This window comes from Cinclus cinclus, chromosome Z, assembly GCF_963662255.1.
Source record: "Cinclus cinclus chromosome Z, bCinCin1.1, whole genome shotgun sequence".
Taxonomy (NCBI): Eukaryota; Metazoa; Chordata; class Aves; order Passeriformes; family Cinclidae; genus Cinclus; species Cinclus cinclus.
This window is the reverse complement of record NC_085084.1, coordinates 81191630-81213568: the sequence shown is the minus strand read 5'-3', so window position 1 is coordinate 81213568 and position 21939 is coordinate 81191630. Positions and strand designations below refer to the sequence as shown.

At 37.6% G+C, this 21939-nt stretch overlaps 1 protein-coding gene across 1 annotated transcript in view; it reads left to right on the top strand.

Annotated features, from left to right (window-relative positions):
* The window catches only part of RIT2 (Ras like without CAAX 2), a 188269-nt gene that overhangs the window by 95295 nt on the left and 71035 nt on the right, over nucleotides 1–21939 (top strand). The window contains exon 4 of the mRNA XM_062512914.1: nucleotides 9528–9719. Coding sequence (XP_062368898.1) covers nucleotides 9528–9719 — 192 coding nt within the window. The remainder of the gene's footprint in view (nucleotides 1–9527; nucleotides 9720–21939) is intronic.

Below are 21939 nucleotides of genomic sequence, written 5' to 3'. Positions count from 1 at the left end.
GGCCAGCCTGCAATGACCACAGAAGCTGACAAGAGCATGTCTGAATCCCCACAAAGTCCTTGCTTGCAGCTGTAGTCATTACCTCTTCAATACTGGGTTTTTGCCCTTTTTTATTTTTTTTTTTTAATCTCTGCTGTTTATTGAAATGTAATTACCAAGCTAATAATTTTTCCCTTTAACCATTTATGATGCATTTGTGATAAAAGGTGAAAACTGGCTCTTTTCTTTTTGCATATCAATGAGAATGGGGGAGCAATGTTATGTGGTGCATGATAAACTAAATGCATTTGGGGGTTTTAGAGGTAGTTAACAATGAAAATTGCTTCAGTGCCTGCATTTAGAAGAAAATTGCTAAGGTGTTTATCCCTCAGAGAGAGACCATTAGCATGAATATGAAAGAAAAATGCAGCTCTCTGAGTTAGGGAGTGTAGCACTGAGGAGGTTTTACTGGCATTGTGGAGAACTGATACGGTGATTTCATCCATATTTAGGGGTGAATAAAAAGTAGATATCATCTCCCAGGTGATGGACTGCATCTTTTCATTACTGCACATGACAAAACATCTTGGAAAGAACAGGATTAATAAAGTTAACAAAAGTACAGTTGCAGGAAACTGGAAAATATATTATTATGTGGAGGCAGGAGGGCAATTAGAGTGGGAACATTGGGAATCTTACTGAAAAGAAGCTGTATCTGGAGGGAGAGTCTGAGTGCCAGTGCAGGTTATTTACCAGTTCCTCAGTAAGAAAGAATGGTCACCCAGTGTTGTTATATTGTGTAGTCCTGAGTTATTTTGTTGGAAGTTGCTCAAATCTGTCTTTTTTGCCACTTTATTTATTTCCCTTTACTTACTTTTTTTTCTATCTGGCTGTTGTGGCTCAATCTTTCTGCATAAGTCATGATGCAGTACATGTGAATACAGAATAATGAGTGCATATAAAATGCTCTGCACTTTGGGAAGGGGCAGTGAAACAGTCATCCATCAGTGCTCAGGATGCAAAGGAACACTGACACCTGTTTTTCATGAGGCTTAATCCTGCATGGTCTGTGACTGAGAGCAGTGCCAGATAGCATGGGAAGCAGTATTACAGCTGAAAAAAGAAGGCGAACCTGAATCTATAAGTCTACTTGTGAGAAACAACATGATTTCACTGATGGCGAAAATAGATCATGTCTAACAATGATTAAAAGTCAATAAAAAAAAATATAACCTCACAAATCCATGATTTTCAGACAGGGTGAAAGCTAAACATACCAGTTCAGAGCCTCAGACTCATTTGGATGAAGATGAGAGCAATGTCATCATGAATTACCCTGACTGAGTAATCCATATTAAGAACCTGCTGTCATTATTTTTAATTAATTTCTCTTTACATTCAGAACTTTATTTGTGCATAAAGTCTCTTCTGTATTCAGAGATAAGTGGTGAATTAACCAGTGAGGAGGAATCCATCTCTTTCCATGGGAATACATTAGTTTCTAGAAAGAATCCTGAAACGAGGTCTCATGCAGTGTCATCTCCTTTCTGGAACTGAAGACCAGTTTCTGTAGTAAGCAGGTTTCTGCTGAAGAACATAGGTTAAGGGGAAATTAGGAGGGGGGAAATAATTTTAGAATGTTTTTAGCTAAAATTTTGTGAAAAACAGGAATGTAAATATATGCTTGAATTTCATAATCAGTGCGTGTCTAATTGCTTTTCTTGAGTTGCTGATCATCCATTCAGTTGACTCACTAAGCTTGGACCATCTTTTTGCCCATAGGCAAGGTCTTCAGGTGCTGTCAATCACTCTACTCAGGGGAGCTAACCTGGAAAACCCCTAAGAATCAGCAACTAAAAAGTGATGATGCTATTTGTCACAGAAACAGATATCATACCTGCGTCTTCCAGAAAGAGCACCTATCCTGAGTATTCCCCTTCTTCTTCTGTTTCCCTTCCCAGATAAATAAATTAATTTAACAGGGGATTGCTGATTGCCTTCTAAATTGCGGATTAATTTCAGTGCCTGTCTCAGTTTTATCCTTATACATTCCCAGAGTTAAGAAGAGGCTACTAAATTTGTACAATGTGGAGTTTGTAATATTGCCTTGGAAGGCTGTCAGATAAAGCTCAGAAAGCCATTAGTCTGCTAGGAACTCAGACTGAATCTTTTTTATCCTCATACTTCTCTTGTCATCAGTGATGTGCATTTTGTCCCCAGTACTAATTCACAGAAGGAAAGGGATATTCCTGTTTTACAACAGAAGCAAGAATTCTTTCCTGTAATTGTAAGGCATGAGACACTGACTGATCATTAATCAAGGGACTGATTATAATAATAATCCACTTCCACTGCAGGCGCATGGGCTAATTCTCATTTATACTAATCCCATTTTGAACTGCTCCTGAATCATTACTAGAACGGGCAAAAAGGGTTGTGAGGGATGGGTTTGATGTACAGTCAGAGAAGTGTAGAGACTTGACAAGAAGAAGAAGAATCAATCTCTGTCCTCCAGTATTTAAGCCAGAGCCCCTGCATTTTCTTTGGTCTGTCTCTGAGCTGTTACTCAGCTCCCTTCCTTCCTCCCAGTGATGTGGCAGATGGCTTAGGCTGGCACAGGTGGCTGAGTACCACCTGCTGTAGATTTTTCGCTATCTTTTGCTATGTAACACATTTCATTGTTGTTATTGTCATTTGCAAAGGGTGGCTGGAAATGAGAGAGAGGCAAGAAGAGAGTGTGAAGTGATGTTGATAAAGTTCTGTGTTTTCTTGTTTTCTGCTGCGTCACTGCTGGGAGCATGTAGCTGCTGCAGGCAGTGCTCCTGAGAGCTAAGGCAGCAGGCTGGGAACTTTGGCTTCTCTGGTGGAAAAACTATACCTTTATTATCTCATAGTGTTACTCAACCCATGCTGAGGAACAGCATTTCCCACTGCTGCGTGCTGTGAAGGGAAAAGTCCTCGATTGGCTTTAGGCATTAGATGCTACATTCCCTTGATCTTTTGTTTCATTTCCATTGGAAATGAAACAGCCTTGTAGAAGGCACATGAAAAGTTTAAAATGGAGAGGAGGAATAACCTTACCATGCAAATGGACAGGGCCTGGATGGTACTGTGGACATCTGAGGCAGGGATTTCTATTTAGTCTCTGTCATGGCAGTGACAGGGGTACAAATGAAAAACACCCCTGGCACCTTAAACACTTCCCTGTGGATGGGTTGAGTTACTCTCTGGAGTCAGTCCTATCTCTAATGACTGTAGAGAGAGACTTGAAGATTAAATAAAGCTGTGATTCTAAATTTAGAATATGTGTCTACCTCTTCAGGAGGCAGAAACCAGATGAAATAAAGTCTGTCCTTTGCATCTAATTTAGTACTGGTATTGCATTGTTTTTAAGGCATAATATTGAGCTAACATCTTATCTGGATGTTTTCTTATTTGAAACGTAACTGCTGCAGGTTTCTCACTGCTTGCTATTACAAATAAGTTTTTTTAAAAGGTTCTTGTTATTGTCCCCTCCTCTCCTCACAAAAACAAACAAACAAACAAACAAACAAACAAACAAACAAAACAAAACAAACAAAAAAACCCAAAACAAAACAAAACAAAAAAAAAACCACTAAAAAAGTCCATGAAAACCAGATAATTATCACAGCACTTCTCACCTTTGAACTTGCATTAGCTTAATCTATTTTAAGAAGTAGAAGAAAAGCACACTTTATGACAAGCTGCGCCAGGTGGATGTTATGCAATCCCAATGAATTCAACTGTGATGATTATGTGTGTAAGAGGATTTATAAACAGAGAGATATGGGGGTTTTGCACTTTGGCTTTATAGTAGATCTGCTGCTAAAAAGTAATATTTTACCATATTGGCAAAAAATTTCCTGAGACAGAAGAAATTTTCAACTTACTTTTAATAAAAAATTCTGAGTGAATAATGAATTTTCACATAATTTTTGTTGTTTTAATTTTTTCTTGTCTCATTATTCTAAGATTCTTTTCCACTCCCCTTGAGTTTCCTGCTTCCTTTAGTTCAATTTTTCCTTGTTTGTTCATTGCTATAGATGAACAATGTCCTGACTATTTGCAAGAACATATCCTACCCCACAAGTGTTCACTATAAATATTAAAAAAAAAAAACAAAAAACAAAACCAGTTTATAATAAGAACTACCCCTGTGGTAATCAGGGAGACAGTTTTGATTAAGAACATCTGTTAGCAGATTCACGGTTCTAAAGTCAAGCAGAACATAAGACAAGAAGATATAGGAAGTGATATTCTTCAAACTATGAGGCTGGCCTCCCTGGGGAAGCTCTGACTTCTACCAGAGACACAAGCCAAGATCATAAAAAAAAAAGAACAGACATCAGAATGTGTGGAGTGTGTGTGTAGTTTGAGAAACATGACACCTTTGCTTCGGAGGCGCCACATCTTTAAATTTCTAAGCATCACATTTCTGAGGAGCATGGGGGAGGACTGCACTTCCAAGCTGTGTTTATTGCTCAAAAACATCAACACATAATGAAAAAGAAGGGCAAGGTCTGCTCATTGCCTTGCCTTGTTGTTTTTTTTCTGTTTTGTTTTGTTTTTTCTTTCCCTTTTATCCTTTTTGGGGCTGTCAAGGCCATCTCATAGCTGTGCACAACATGGGGGTGTGGGAGAAATGGCTTCACTTTACGGCTCTGCTGGTGCAAGTGGTGATGTCGGAGATGCTACTTCTAAACAACTTCTATTCTGAGTTGCATAGAAGCTTTTCCAGATTAGCACTCCTTCTCCAGCATTGTTCAGGAGGAACTACTTAGGAAACATAAAGAAACAAGCTGGTTTAGTTGAACTTTATTATACATCATCCTAGACTCTTTCAGTCAGCAAGGGAGGGCTGTCCTGAGCTGAACATGAGACCCAGAATTATGTTTGATAAGAACACATGGACCAATCCTTCATAAAGATCTAGCTGTCTAACTGTCGTGTGACTCTACTGCTCAATTACTTTGTTTCCTCTTCTGGAGGCATTAAGTTACTGATCTTACTTGGAAAAGATTCTGATATCTAATGAAAAAATAAACAATATGCAAGTTCTATTTATCTATCCATGATAACAGTATCAATTTTAAAATTAATTAAAAATATTGCTCTTTATGAAACGTTTTCTCTTGCTTATTATGAAATGTGAGATAAAAGAGTATATATCAAGATGAAAGAGACAAAACAGATATTAGGCATTTTCTCTTTGTTGAGCTGTTTTCTTAAAAGCTGCTAGAAAAGCAAGAACATACAGGAGGATGAATATATGAAAACAGGAACACTCTCCCAAAGGTAGGTGTGGAAGTATTTCTTTGGTGTGAATGGATTGGATTATGAAAACAAAGTGTTGCTAGAATTGAGAATTTTGAGACATTAAAAGACAGTGGGAAAGGTTCTACAGGTACACTGGCAGTTCCACGTAGATCAGGAAAGGTGTGCAGCTGCTGCTGGAATGAGTGAGTGTCCTAATGATGAGGAACATCATACCCTCAAATACACTCAAGGCTTCCTCTCACTCAGCCTTCAGAGGCAAAGCTGTGCCTCACAGGACAGTTTGAGGAAGAGAGAGAGTAGAGGGAGGATAAATAAGGGAGAAGTGAATCAAGCTGGGTGTAGGCAGTTCAGTACCACAGGATGAGACACATTCAAGCATGCTGCTCATATCATTGTGAGGCCATTATGATACCTTTGAAAAATCATGTCAGATGCCTGATCACTGAAGAAAGGCAAATGTGACATCTCTCCAGGAGCTACCTAACCATCAAGAGACTTTTTTGTCCACATTCTTCAACAGCGGGTAGAAATATATAATCTTATGAGGATTAGTGGCAATTTCTTCTGCATTAAATTATACTAGAAAAAGAAAAGGAAAAAGTTATTATACCTTATTTAAACTTTTAGAAAAGTTTTGTTTTGTTTCTATCCAAACTTGATGCTTATTCTCAAGTATTGCATCTCCTAAGAAGAATGATGATTTGGTTTCTAAAGAGTTTTTCCCCACACTTTTCAGTTATGTCTTAGTCATAATCCACAAGAGAGTACTCGAGACTGATGTCAAGCTGCAAAGTGCTATAAGCACGACAAATCTTCCCTTGAATTTTCAGAATTGATTTCCTTTTGAGGGGGTGTGATTTCCTTCTGTCTTTTACCCTTGGCATTTACTGACTTGAGAATGTTTTGTATTTTACCTTTATTGAGTAGCAAATTCTATCCAGTACTATTCCTGAATGATTTTTAAGAAGTCCTTTTTACAGCAAGAAACAATTAAAGAATATATTAGTGAGACAGATGCATAGCTTATTTTATAAGGGAACCAGACAAAATGTATTAAAAAAAACCTACTGAAAAATCTGTAAAATCTTAGGCTTTGTCTCTATCTACACCTGAACATTCACAAAACCCAGGTCAACTTGGGTTTTAGCTATGCTTACTGTAGACAAACATGAAAAAGGTGGAATATGGAGTAATACCTAAAAATTAAAAAATATATATAATTTCTTCTTAGTACTGGTCTTTTATACATAATACACATACAAATTTGCAAAGATTTTTGGTATATTTATTGATAACTAAATTTATTATTTCTCTTAATATATATTATTATGTTGATGTTTCTGGTGAAAAGGAAAAAAAAATAGCCTTATTTATGTTTGACCTTAGAGTCCTTGACTTTCTACTGAGCAATCATGCCAAGGGGAAAAAGCTGAGAAATGAAAGTCAACACCAAAAAATTGGAATGGAAATGACTAGCTGAGTTAACAACTGAAAACCAAGCCTATGTCCTCAGTTCAGTTTGCACAGAATACTTAATGCCTCTGAAAATGGATCATTGCAAACATGACACTAAAGTATTATGCCTGTTTAGTCTAATTTATCAGCAGTAATAAGGTATCTTAATAAAAAAAATGCATAGGTAAACTCATCTATGAGTTTATGATCTGAAATCTTAACTATGTCCCAGCATGAACCAGAATGTGTAGGTAGATGATTCTGACTCAGAAGTGTCAGTCCTAAAAGCTGAGGACTTTGTCCCTTTGGAATGATTCAGTGTGTGAAATTAAGACCCCAGGTCCTCCTGTCAGTCAGGGAAAGCCATTTAACATCCCTGGGGAGTGATCCTGGGAGTACTTGTGCTTCAGAACATCACTTACTGTGAGTAACTTAAACAGGGATGTGTGACCTAATTCCTTCTTGGTTTGCCATAAATGGCTATAAATGAGTGTACAAAGTTCCGAGCACTTCCTAGAGGTGGATCACCTCACTTAAACAGAGCTCATTCTTTATAAAAAAGCTGTCATAGAGTGGTACAGCAGTTGATTTATGAAATTTCTACATCAAGGAGACAGGTCATCTTGGCTGGGCATAATGTTCCATGTGGAAACATATACTTTTAGCTATCAGCCCCACTCAGTTGTATAAACCCCCTAAAAATAAATAATAGGTGCAAAAAATAGATAATTGGATAACTAAATGGTTTCGCTATTTTCCGGCTTTAGAAGCAGCCTGTAGTCCATTAATGGCATTGAATTGTTTACCACTTTTTACAAAGACAGCTTAGACAGTGGACTGCAGCTGCACAGCCAGCTAAATTCAGAAGCCTAATTCATCAATTTAGCTTCACTGAAGGCTTCCACTGTCTGAAGGAACCCTGGTCTAGTTCTGTTCCTCCTATAAAGGAGACTACCCTCCTAATAAAGGTGTAGAACAGTCCTAAGGGACTGGTGTGAAGAGGAGAAAATCAGGATCATATGGGATGGGGGCTGCAGTGAGATCTTTGTTCTGGTATAAAACCCTGGGTCTGAGAGTGAATAATGGATTTAATGACTGTGTCACTTCCTGCTTTCAATGTGGAGACTTTGAATGTGATGCACAGTTTTGTATTGCATCATTTATTAATCTAGTAGCTATCTAATGTAGATGTCTGTAAAAGACCTGGGAACAGAGACGCTGCTCTGTTCAGTGTCTTGTCTAAACCACAGACTGTGGAATCCTTTCTGTTTGACATCTTCAGTGTTCAGCTGCCCTACTGCTAGCACATCCAGTTTCCAGACAGGATGGGCTACATTATTACCTGTCCCACTCTGTCTTGTAGCTTGGTAGTTAATAAACTCTCCTGGGGTGCTATGGGTTGATAATTTAGAGATTTTCAAATTCTGAGTAAGTCTCAAAGCAGAATCCTACCCTTAAATTGCCTATTAGTGTCCAATTTTGAAGCTTAGTTGGATGAACTTTTTCCTGCAGCAGGTGAAATGTTTGGAATGATATATAAAGCCCTTGGGTAAAAGATACATCATAAATAAATGATAATGGTCAACATGAAAGTCTATTCACAGGAAGTATTGTCAATCAACATGAGCAATTATTGAGAGAGATTTAAGACTGAGACTTTTAAAAGAGCATAAGAAATCTATTTCCCTTCAATTTTCAGCAAGGGCTGAGAATATATATATGTAAACTAAACTGTTTTTAAAAATCCTAGCTTAAATTCTCAATAGAGTAAAAAATATAGGATTTGATGCTACATCTTGCTGCTCATAGAAATGGTCCAATGTTGATATGTGTATTCCTTTTTTATCAGACCTTCCTGCATCTTAATATCTCTGGAGAACTGATTCTGTCAGGAGGATTCTGATCCTGACCAACTGTTGCCATGGTATTGGGTTATTCTGGGCTATGATCAGGAAAAGCAAACAAACTGGAGAAAGAAACTGGCTTTAAAACATATTCTCAAGTCACAGTGCCTGAGATTATTTTTGAAAACTAAATCTTGGGGGTTTTTTGTACTATGTGGCAGTTATTAAAAGCTTCTGAAAAAAAAAAAAAACCCCATACCAGTAACAAGAAGCATACCTGTGACAATAAAGATATAAATAAAATGAGAAAAATTCAGGAGGAGAAAATGGGGCCAATTCTTGAATGGTTTGAAATTGTTCATTCTAATTTAATGATGTTATCCCACACTGAAGTGAAACTTCCATCTTTTCTGAGATCCTTCAAAAAAGTAAAACTTTTTGCAGATCTGATTCGTCCTTTTTTAGGTACTCTTCCAAAGATGATGGCAACTGATTAACGACTTTTTTATATTACTGAGGTTTTGAATTGAGTTCATAATAAGTAATTTGTACCTGTCTCCAGCTCCTAGGTAGTAATATAGTTTATTTTGCACCTAATAATATTCATTCAGTTGCAAATCAGATGTTTGGACTGGCAGCACTGAAGATGTTTCTGGTAATACATGAGACAGTATTTTCTATATGCAGTCACTTGCATAATAAGTTCATATTCTTAGAGGACAGGGATCTCTTGATAGGAAAAGAAAAAAAAAAAAGTCCTAAGAGAAATCCTTATATTGGTGTTGACAAACCCAGAAGGATGCACAGATTTCAGAAAGCAGTGTGTTTACAAGGGTAAAACAAGCAATGTGAATTTATGTAGGGAACCGGGGAAGTCTTCTGCAAGTTTTTTATTTGCAGACAGATAATTTTGTTTGCCGAATTACTGAGCATGTTCTTCCTGTTCTGCAGGCAGAATTCACAGCCATGAGGGACCAGTATATGCGAGGTGGAGAAGGCTTCATTATCTGCTACTCCATCACAGACCGCCAATCCTTTCAAGAAGCAGCTGAGTTTAAGGAGCTCATTTATCGTGTCCGGCACACCTATGACATCCCCGTGGTGCTGGTGGGAAACAAAATAGATCTTGAAGAGTTCAGACAGGTAAGCAACTTCTCTGCTGGTTTTGGCTTGGTTTTCCTTGGCTGCCTCAGGGGTTTCTGCAGCATATGTTGTACAGTGCTACTGCGATTTATTAACACAGGAAGAGGTTTAATCAAAGAGTAAAAAACTTGTAGTGAATTTGTAAGACTCATAAAGTCTTTGTTGTGGAACTTGAAGTAGCCTTGGCAAATCACATCTAAACTTTCTGGTTTCACTTGAAAAACTGACTACTGTTGTCAAAAGATTTATATATATTCATATATATGTATCTATATAGTCAACATAGAGCTTCAATCAGGACCTTTGTGGAAAAAACCTTAGGTTTCTTTGATGCTGCTATCCATTAAACAGAAGTTTGTTTGTTTCTACAACACACTAGATTTGATTAAAGGCTTTTTAACCTCAGACTTAAAAACAAGAAAAAATATATATATACATGAGATTACATTTGCCTGTAGATCCAGTGACTGTGTTATCAGAGTATTCAGGTAAAATGGGGACACACAAGACTTTAATTCACTTTATTTGTATATAAGATTTCAGCTACTACCCCCAAAGACCAGCAGATTTTTTCAACTACAGGATCAAGGACTGTGGCTCATTCAATGTCTCTAGTAATCTTTTGTCACTCTTTTCCCCTTGCTCCCTCTCTACTTCTTCTTTATTGTTTGTACTGGTGAGCCAGAGAAAGATCACATTAGAATGGCTTGGTTGTGGCCTGGTACTGAATAGAAAATATGCCTAATCTACAACTAGAACTGCTTTTAAATATCTGATTTCTGTGCAAACATATGCAACACTTAAATAAACTGGTGTTTATTTGGTTCATTAGCATCTGTGCTTACACAATCCTATCTACTCTTTTCCACTTACTCTGTCACTCTTCTCCGATTTTGTTGTCATCTTTATTCTACTTGAAGAAAATCCAAGCATTCAGCCTGAAATTAATCTTAAAGACCTGATTATGTACATTTAAAACTTCACATCTCTTTTCCAGATCATTAGATTCCTCCCCAACCCTAATGGGACAATCTAGCTGGGGCTGGATTAACAGGGTCTTCAAACTTGACTGTCATGTGCTTATACACCAGAAGGGGAGGGATGTGGGTTTGGGGAGGGATGTGGGTTTGGGGAGGGATGTGGGTTTGGGGAGGGATGTGGATTCAGTCATTTTGCTGAGAGAACTGGATATTCACTTGATCCCAAAGCAGGATACAACTGATTACCTACAGTTAACCCTAGATGAGGTTTCAGCAATGCTCTATTCCATAACTGGTACAAAGAAATTCTTTCATCAATTTTCTGATCTTACCTTTTGTTGAACTTTTATATTTTAATCACTATCAACATATGTAAAAACCTATGCCTGGTTTAAATATTTTTACATGCTCCTTGGTGATCTCATCTGGTCTCACAAACAGGAAAATTACTGGGCATGAATGTCTGGATTGGATTTCACTTACAGCATTTTAGATCAAGGGATATGGGGAGGCTTGTGGGAATAATATTAGAAATTAAGCCTGTGAGATGTGATAAAACTGTTCTATGAAGTCATCACTGATGATCCTGCCTGAATACATGAACAAGAAAATTCCAAACTGTGGTCCTACATTTTTAAAAGTTTTCAATGAAACATAATTTAGGCCTTCAGAATGTTTTCCTCTATTAGCCCTCTATAAATGCCAACACATTTGGCAATATAAGGTAGTGCAAAACAAATCTGCTCATTTAAATAAAGACTTTGAATATAACTATGTGTCCATAAGTAAGTAGTATAAACTAACAGTAGAGGAAAACAACTTTTTATGGAGTCCGTGTTTTGGCATACTGTTTTTAAGTTTTAACTATCTCTGTTCCACAGCTCTTGTCTGCAAGTTAGTTGGTGCTAAGGTGTATAAGTTGTGCTCCCAGAATGTATCTTCACCTAAATTCCACTCCACAGTTCAATGCAAACTGTGGTTAAGTGGGGGTGATGAGCAGATACTGCTCAGAGTACCTTCCTGACCTAAACTGAAGCCTCAGTGTGTGGGAGGACACATCTGTGCCCAGCTCTTTAAGCACATAGTAATGCTCTTCAGTGTTTCATTATTCCAGAACAGGCACATGACGCTGTGCTGTATGTTTAACAAACACTGAAGTAAGTTTCATCTATGCTCACTTGTAAGGTTAAGCAGTATCTAAGTGTCTGGACGAGCTCTGGGAAGGTAGATTGAAAGGGATCTTTTCAAGGTCATGCACTGTGGTTACAGCTTCATTAAAAGTATATGGATGGTCGAGAGTGACAGCCAACTAACTCTGGAGTGACAGGCAGCAATGAGCTGGTGATGTAGGGCATTAACATATCAATGAACAAACAGGGAGGTACACAAGCACACCAAATTCAAACAGCTGAAAAATAGACGGTGTCAGAATGCAATCAGCCAGGCTGGAATTTGACCAGGGCACCAGGGCTAATATTGTTGCTTTGTTTAATGACATTTTTCTCCCATGAATTTCATTAAAACAACGGTAATGTTATTCATGTAATTTCAGGGCATAACATTAAGTTCAATATTCCCGGGCATCATTTCCATTTAATGACAACTCTGCAACAGACAGGACGTAGTGGCTTTGCCAGACAAAACTGTTGTTTGAAATGTGAATCCCTACACAATACAGCTAATCATGTATTCTGCTTTCCTCAAATCTATCTACAGGACTACAAGAATAAAACTAATCTGCAATTAAAATTGTGATTTAAGAGAAATACTGCTGGGAAAAAAAACTATGAGTTTATTATTTTTTAATAATACTTTTATTTTATGATGGCTTCAGTGAAATTATAGCCTTAATGTGTGCCTGTGATTTTTAATGTCCTAAGAAATGGGTTTGTCTGTACTCCTTCTTTAAACAAGTTTTAGTTATATTCACCCACCTAATGAATAAGCATTTTCAATTTTCTCTGTACAACACAGGGGAAATGGCGCAAAAACTGGGTGGAAGACAGAGTAAATCATTATCTTGATGCATATGTGATGGCAAGGCACATTCCATCCCCCATTGACCAGGCATTAATTGCTAAGATGTTCACAGAATCATGGAATGGTTTATATTGGAAAGAGCTTTAAAGCTGATCTAATTCCAACTCACTGCCATGGGTAGGAACACTTTCTGCTAGACCAGGTTGCTCCAAGTCCCATCCAACGTGGCCTGGAACATTTCTCTGTTCAAAATCATTTCCTGATTTTTCAGCCATGGCTCTCAGAAACATTTAGGTATTACACGAATTATATCCCATGGATATTTGATAGAAAAATAGGGAACTAAGTTATTAGGTAACATTTTAGTTTCAGTGCTTTCAAACCGTAAAGTCATTAGATCAGTAAATGTATGCTTGTATATTTTTAATTATCATCATATTTTCAGAAATATGTAGAACCATATGTTTGAAAATGCTGCTTCTTTTACTTTAGGTGAACCTTGTCACTTTACCTCAGATGAACACCTGATTCATGTTGTTTAAAACACATGCAACAAATAAATATCTAATTAGAACCTATACATCGTTATAAAATACATTAAAACTACTCAAGGTCATGCCATACTAATGTTAAATTTCAGCTTTATATAAAATATTTAATAGTTAAGACCTGAGGCATTACTGAAAAGCTCTTTAGAAAATACACAAAAGCCTTTATGTATTAATCCATGCAAAATATTAATTACATTGAGAAATTCAGAAGGGAGCTAACCACTCGACGTCCTTTGGATAATATGCTGTAAGGCTGAGCTGTAAAACATTTTTTAGAAGTTTTTTCTAGAAAAATGCTTTTAATCCACTTTTAATGTGAATGTTAGAACCCCTCTGGAAATTCTAGCCATGTAGAAATATCACAGCCTTCATGGAGAAGTTTTTCTTGTATGTATTTTTTTTTTTTTTTTACCCCAGAGGAACAAGCTGTGGGCTCAGTGGAGTCCATGGATAATATGTTGATGCCCATTTAGCCTGAAGTTAGGAGGGCAGCTCATGTTTCTTCCAGCTCCTGGCCTCTCTGGGAAGCCTGTCATCAAAGCTGTTAGTTTTGCCAATATGGTCTTGCTCCTGAAAAGAATTATGCCGTTGTTTACCCTTCTGCCCATGTGTTGCCTTACTGGCTTCCAGCAGAAATTCCGAGAGGAGCAGTGCCTTTGAAAGCATTTCCCACTACAACCCTCTCCTTTAGAGGCAATAAAAATATCTACATGAAATCTGCCTTTTTTCATCCAGAACTGTAGTGGTAGAACAAGGGAGACGGTGTACAAAGTGAAAGAGATTTGGTTTAAATCAGATGTTAGGGAGAAATTCTTCCCTGTGAGGGTGGTTGAGGACCTGGAACAGGTTGCCCAGAGCAGCTGTGGCTGCCCCATCCTTGGGAGTGTTTAGGGCCAAGTTGGACAGGGATTGGAGCAACCCGGGAGTGTGGAAGGTGTCCCCATCTGAGGCAGGGGGTGGAACATGGTGGTCTTTAAGGTCCCTTCCCATCCAAAACGTTCTGTAGTTCTGTGACTCTATGATTTTAACATGGAGTAATATATTACTCTGGGAGCAAATTTATTACAGAGGTTTCATTGTATTTTTCTTCCCTAAGGTTTTATTATACCAGAAAATAATTCTCAAAACAGGATTACAGTAACTTTTCATGATCAGAACCAGCTGAATATTCTCACTTCAATGAGATTTTACCCTGCATTTTCCTCAAGATAACAGACAATGTGAGAGTCAAATTTTAGGTTTTAATTTTGACAGTTGTTTTAGTTTCATGCCTCTGAAACCTTGAAATATCAGTTGAGTCTGAGAGAGATAAGTTTTTAGTTTGATTTGGGTTGTTTTGCTTTGTTTTTGTTCAGCTTTGTGTTTGTTTATCTTCATTTTCTTAAAACTTGTTTAGGTTTAGTTTCTTTTATGTGAGTAACTTTTGGGTATATTTATCAAAAGTTGTCATTCTGTTCCTTCTATTTTACTTTTATTTTTATTTTTCAGCACATGACTATGAAGCACTGTTTACTAGGGTCTCCCTTACTCATATTATGAATCCTGAAATTGTAGTTTTATGAATATCATATCTTAACATCAGGCTGAATTCTGCTGCTTTTGGGATTAAAACTTCTTTGAAATTTGTAACAGTACTTTAACACCAGCAGTTCCATTTTCTCTTGAAAACATTACATGTAAGGTAAGTAGAAGTGTCTGTACTGAAGACCCATATTTCCCATTATTCAGACCAATGCCTTACAGAAAGAATGAAAGCTTTCAGTTTTTTTTCTGACCTTGAACTGCCAGTCAAGGGACATGAATTTTTTGCAGCTTATTGATGAAGCATGGAATAGTATATACATTGAAAAGTATACATTTGTGTTAATTACAGACATTGCAAATGGTGAGATTAAATGGCTTGGCCATACTCTCTAAAAATACATGCAGAAAACCAGGATTTATCACATGTCACAGCAGTGTCACATAAAATGAGACTTCCCTTCTGCCTGGGAAGAAGTCTGTCTTGCTGCTGACAGCAGAGGGAGGCTCAGCCAGCCATCTTCTTTGCCTTCTTGTGGTGCTGTTTTGGTCAGATGAAAAAATAAAATTGTTTCTGACATCTTTTCTGTTTAGAATCCAAACTTACTGTTATTGCTGCTGCTAACTACAGACTGTACTTCTGGACCATGCACTCATCTTGTTTTATGTTTTTGAGTAAGCAAAATCCTAGACAATGACTACAAAATCATAATAGAAATTTAATGAAAAAAACCTGGAGGAGAATATGGCACAGAAAAGCAAATTCTTCAAAACTATGTTATGTCCAGAAAAGTGGAGCTAGGGAAGGGTCTGGAACAAAAGTCTGATGAGGAGCAGCTGAGGGAGCTGGGAAAGGGGCTGAGCCTGGAGAAAAGAAGGGTCGGGGGGACCTTGTGGCTCTGCACAACTCCCTGACAGGAGGGGACAGCCGGGGGGGATTTGGGATCTTATCCCAGGGAACAGGGATAGGAAGAGAGGGAACGGCCTCAGGGTGGGCCAGGGGAGGGTCAGGTTGGATATCAAAGAGAATTCCTTCATGGAAAGGGCTGTCCAGCCCTGGCACAGCTGTCCAGGGCAGTGATGCAGTCTCCACATCTGTAGGGATTTAAAACCTGCGTGGAAGTGGCATTCAGGAATATAGGTTAGAGATGGGCTGGGCAGTGCTGGGGGAATGGTTGGACTCAATGGCCTTAGAAGGCTTTTCCTGCCTCAGTGATCCTTAGGTTCTATTTATTTGATTTTTTTATTGAATTTGTGATTAACTCTAACATCCATTTTTATTCCATTTAATTGTTCTTTCCCCATGCATATTCATATAGTTCCATTTTCCGTCGGTGTCTGACAAAAAGGGAATTACGTTTGTAAGGAATTGCCTTCATCAGTTAGCTGCACTTGCCTACGTATTACCTACGTATATCACATCATATTCTTTGTTTCCTCTTCAAAGTCTGTACAATATAACCTGTTTTTGCTGTTCTGATGGTGCTATGACAGTTGCCTGAATATTTGGAATTAAAACTACAGAAGTTGTCATGGTGCTTTATTACCCTAGAAAATTGTCAGACCTTTGAATAATCACTTTCTTGCACTATCAAAATGTGTATCTGGATTCTATCATGTTCTTTTATGACTCTAACTTTTATTTAGTTTTAAATTATTTTGATTTGTCAACATTTCTTTTACACTGGTCATTGTCCTAAGAAGTCTTTCTCATATAATTTTTAAAAAAGAATCTTTATAGTGTTTTCCCTTCTGAGAAAGAATAGGGAGAAAGGGAAGGATTCCAGGAAGGAAGGATTCCAGGAAGGAAGGAAGGATTCCAGGAAGGAAGGAAGGATTCCAGGCAGGAAGGAAGGAGCAAGAAAAAAGAAAAAGAAAAAGAAAAAGAAAAAGAAAAAGAAAAAGAAAAAGAAAAAGAAAAAGAAAAAGAAAAAGGGTAATTTTCTTTTTTTTGCCAATTCAATTGTAGTCGAAAATTTGGCACCTGCAGTAATTTGGAATGGAATTCTATCATTACCAACAGTCTTTAGCAAATACTAATTTATACAGAGTTTACCTTCTTGTCATTATAATGCTTTCATGTTTCCACAACCTCTCCCCAACAGCAGCTCCACAATATCTAGGTTGCAGTAAATGCCATCAGACACACAGACAATTGTAATGAAACTGTTGGCTCATTTCTCAATTTACAATTGTGTTAACCTCTAATGAACCACCCAGTAAGACCTGTAAATCCTTCAACATGGAGCAGAAGACATTTGAAGGGGACTAAGATTCAGATAACAAGCTGCTCTGTAGGATAAGAAACAACAGCAAAACAATAGCTGCACTGCAGATAATAAAATGTTTATAATGTAAAACCTGGATATTCAGAGATTAAAAAAAAAATACAGTTAATTGCTTGTAGCTGAAGCAGGACAAAGCAGGACATGTAGCCAGGGGTATACACAGGAGAGGGTGTTGCAAGGTCACTTCACTGCTGGAGATATTAACAGAAGCACCATTTATGCTATTTTGAAAAGCTCCCAGTACTTCTTATCTCTACCTGCTTAAACTTCACCATTCACCTCAGAGATTTTTTGCTCTCCCCGTGTACTGAATCCTGACTTGGCATGACTGTGTGTGACTTCAGTGGGAGAGCACCTTGGAGGAGAGGTGTGAGGGTACAGAGAGGCTCTCCCACCTTATCCATAGAGGGTACTCCTCAAGGTGAATTTGGGCTGAGATTTGTCTGCTTGTCCTGCAAATTAACACAGATAGACTCTTATGGAGTTTTTCATATGACAGTCATGCCAGCAGGACATTTCTTTGTAACTAAAGCAAGCAAGTCTTGTTATAAAAATTTCACACAAAACTCCTGCAGGGTTGGAGGAGTGTAGGGCATGATTGCAAGCAAGTTCAGGGTGCTGCAGCTTTCCTTAGAATCCCTCAGAGGGAAAGATTTTGGTCACACAGTGACCACACAGAAAAAGTCCAGCTTGCCAGGGAAAGTACAGTGGCATCATTTGTTGGGTACCTAATGTGTAATCAGGAGCCTGTACAGACGCCTGTGCTGGTTATTTGTTGTGGTTTAACTCCAGCCAGGAACTAAATATCATGCAGCCACTCACTCATTCCCCTCTGATCCTGGTGGGGAGGAAAATTTAAAAGCAAACAAACAAACAAAACAAACAAACAAACAAACAAACAAAAAAACTTTAATAATTGAAACAAAATTAAATTTTTTTGAAACATTATCTTGATGATGATGATAATAATAATGAAAAGGAGTGAGAAGGAGGAAAAAAGCCCAGGAGAAACAAGTGATTTTCACCACCCACTGACTGATGTCCATTGTGTCCTCAAACAGAAATATCTGTTCCTGGACAAATCCCCCCATTTTATGTCCTGGGTATGACATTCCATGGTATGGAGTATCCCTTTGGGCAGTCTGGGGCAGCTCTCCTGGCCATGCTTTCCCCTGGCTTTTTGTGCACCTGCTCATGGGCAGAACACTGGACATTGAAAAATCCTTGCCTGGAGTGAGGCACTGCTGAGCACTGTGTTATCAACATTATTCTCATTCTAGATCCAAAACACAGCACTGTACCAGCTACTAAAAGGAAATTTAACTCTGACCTAGATGAAAACAGGACAAAAGAAAACTTAGGAGAAAGCTCATAATCCCTGAAGGGCTTCCATAGCCCATTTTTTATTTAAACCAGCATAGCAAGGGGTAAGGAAAGAGCTGGGTGTGACTCTCACTCCACTTCTTTCCCTGCTCCAGGACTGAGTGCAAAATGCCATTTTATATAATTTTCCATGTATTTGCTGAAGTCCTCATTTCCCTGTGAATCTTGTTCTTGAGCACTGTGGACAAGCCAGGCATCAGCCTGTTGTTAAGACAGAGAAGGAAGAGTCAGGAGCACACGACAGCAGACAGTGCTGGCTGGGGCACAGTTCTGCTCCTCCACCTTCCACGCTGGAAGGAACACAGCCCTCCCACACCTCAGGATTTATCCTGTCATTTTCCCCACAGGGATATGCACATGTGAAAGAGGATGCAATGGTCAAGTGTCTCTTTATATACTTGTCACTGCTTTTGCATCAGCAAAATCAAGGTATCAGCCCAACCCTTACATGTTGTTTGCTATATATCCAGTTAAGGAAACTGAGCATATGCTTAATTAGAGTGGAACTAATGCAAGTTTTTTCAGTTTAATCTGCACCTGAGTGAAGATGCTGTCCTGAAAGTGAGACAGTAAAGAGAAATTTTGTAAAAATAAAAGTTCCTTTTCAATGTAGCATATTAATATAGGCATCCACATTTACGAAGTGAGTTGTTTGTACAAAAATGTGAATTTTTGACAACCAGGATAGCTTCCTAAGTGTTTGGGTTTTTTTGGCTTTTTTTTTTTTTTTTTTTTTTTTTTGCAGTAGGTGGTCAAACTACTTGAAAGTAGAAACTTTGCCAGAATTTAATTACAGCTCATTATGGTGTTATTAATAATAAGAGCATGACCTAGCATTTAAAGAAGTGAAGATTAATCAGTTTAATAATGTTTGATTTTTTTAAGATTTGCTTGTATTCTCATTTTAATGACTCACTTTTTCCCCCCAGATGAGTTGTCAAGTAAGAAAGATTTGTTTTTAATCATATCTAACATAGCAACATCAGCTTCACAGTGCAACATCATTTAAGTTGTGCAGTAACGCACATAAAAATTAAATAAAATGTCCCTTATCCCACCTGCTTCCAAAAACACAGTAAAAAAAGTAAATGAATGGGAAAAACATACGTTGATACCTCATCCACAGTATCCAAATTTTACAATATAAAATCTATGCAAAATGGCAACTTCAAAACCTCTGAATAAATTGTTTGATATAGCACAGTTATTGCAAGAACATCCAGGAAAATTGCTTATTTTAAAATGACATTAAAGCACATTATTGCACTTGAAACTAAAGATGCTAGATGTCTACAAAATATCAAAATTTGGGTTTAAGTGCTAGTCATTTACATTTCTAATCTGATAGCCTTGCCGATTGGAACCCCAGAGCCTGTCTGGGAGTTAGAGTATTGTGTGTTGTTTATTTGAAATTAATCTGTATTGGGTTTGATAGAGCTTCGTATCTTCATCCACCTCCTCCTGATGAGTGTTGTTTCTAACAGAAGAAAAGGATGGACTTCCCTTATACCACTACTGTATTTATTTCCTATGTCACTCAGGAATGTTCTTTCTCTCTGTTTCCATCTATGTAATTTTTCCCACTGACACACAATTAAAAAATGTTAATAAGGAGGAAAAAAATGACTTGTAAAATATTTTTTTAGTCATCTAGTACAAGCACTGACACAAATATGCAGAGTTTTCTGTGTGCTTGTGTCTGTCTGCATGTTTTAGCACCATAATCTAACACCACCACTGTGCTCAGTACAGATATTCACCATCACCTTGGGCCACCCCGGCGTATTCCTGTCATAAATACATCAACAGTGAAATTTTGAATTCATCAACAGTGAAATTTTGAATTCACTACACATTTTCTCTGAGGTGGTGGGAAATACAGTGTCTTTACATTTAATGATTATTTTCATTAGCAAAACCATGGCATAATTCTTTCATTCTTTTCCTAGATGTGAATAATATAACATCTTAACTAAAAAAAAAAAAAAAAAAGTAAAATTTGTCTTGGATCGCTAGATTCCGTTCATGTTTATGTTTTAACAATTTCTTGGATTTTAAAACCTGAGGAAGGATGAAGTGGTTGTTTTGTTGGGTTTTCCACCCAGCCTGCTCTAAAATCTAAGTGATATTAAGTCAGATGTGCTTAGTCTGCAGCTACTTAAACTGCAGACCAAACATCATGACCTTCCTATCATTGTTTGAAACATTCCTAGCAATGAATTTAAGCACCACAGCAGCTACTATCACTGAGTCCTGGAATATTTTCCACTGAAGCCAAATCCCAAGATTATACTGGGTGCAGGTGGTCAGGCTGAGAGGGGTGTTCAAATCCTCAGAGTTATCCAGGAATTTTCACTTCATTATTAACTGATACAGGAATGAGGGCATTAGATTGCATCACTCTGATCTTTTTTGCTCTTTTTATCAACATCCTGCATGGAGAAAACTGTGGATTTGCTCTGTTTAGTTAAAAATATATTTTGTTTTTCCCTAATTGTTTTTTGTTTTTTTTTTAATTGGTTATTTGTTAGAGGTCAGGAAGAGATTGAAGGTGTTTTTGCGCTTTGTGTAGTCGAAGGAAATAGGAGGGTGAAAGAGAAAGTAGAGATGATTTATTTTTTCCTTGGAGTAAAATACACCATGAGCAGCCTCCAGGCCTGTGGGCTCTGACTTGACTTGGGGTACAGACCCATGCAGCTCATTTCCCAGTGCAATCCACTGAAGGAATGCTGCTCATGAAGTTGTATTCCTTTTTAACCCTATTTTCTTTCCCATTTGAAGTGGACGAGATGATTTCAGTAATGATTGCCTGTGACTACAAGATGACTGGTCATGGCAGATTACCTATTCAAGATTATAATGCTGTCAAAACCAGGAGGGGGTTAGAACTTGAGAATGGTTTGATTTGATTTTGAGGATCTACAATGCTGAGAATCTCTGACATCTGCCAGGAAACAAACAAGTGAATCCTTACCAAAACACAAACAAAAACAAAACAAAAATAAAACACCTAAACCAAACCAAAATTTAAAAAACCACAAAAACAAAAAACAAAGAAAGAAAAACAAATCAAACAAACAAACGAATGATAGAGTAAAAGAGATCATAGATGGGTCAGAAACACTTGGTGATCAATAGCACTGAGCCTTTAAAGTCCTTTGGAAAACATAAGTACTTTCAACACAGTGGTGTGTGCAAAAAATTCTTGAGTCCCCAAGTGTAATTATAAATTTGAAACAATTTAATGTTAATATTCTGTATTTTGAGACAGAGTGTATTTCACTGTCTGATGTCTTTGCTCTTGCTGGGTTTAAACTTTATTTGATAATTATTTGTGGAGAGAAAGAAGTCAAATATGGGAGTGGTTCATAGGTAGCAGTTCATTGATTACTGTTTTTCCTTTTTTAAAGCATACACCTTAGTCTTTTGTAATTTATTAGGAGGGAATTTTGTGTAAAATAATTTTGTGTAAGGATATGTCTTAGATTAAAAATCTCGATTGAGCTTACTAAATTTC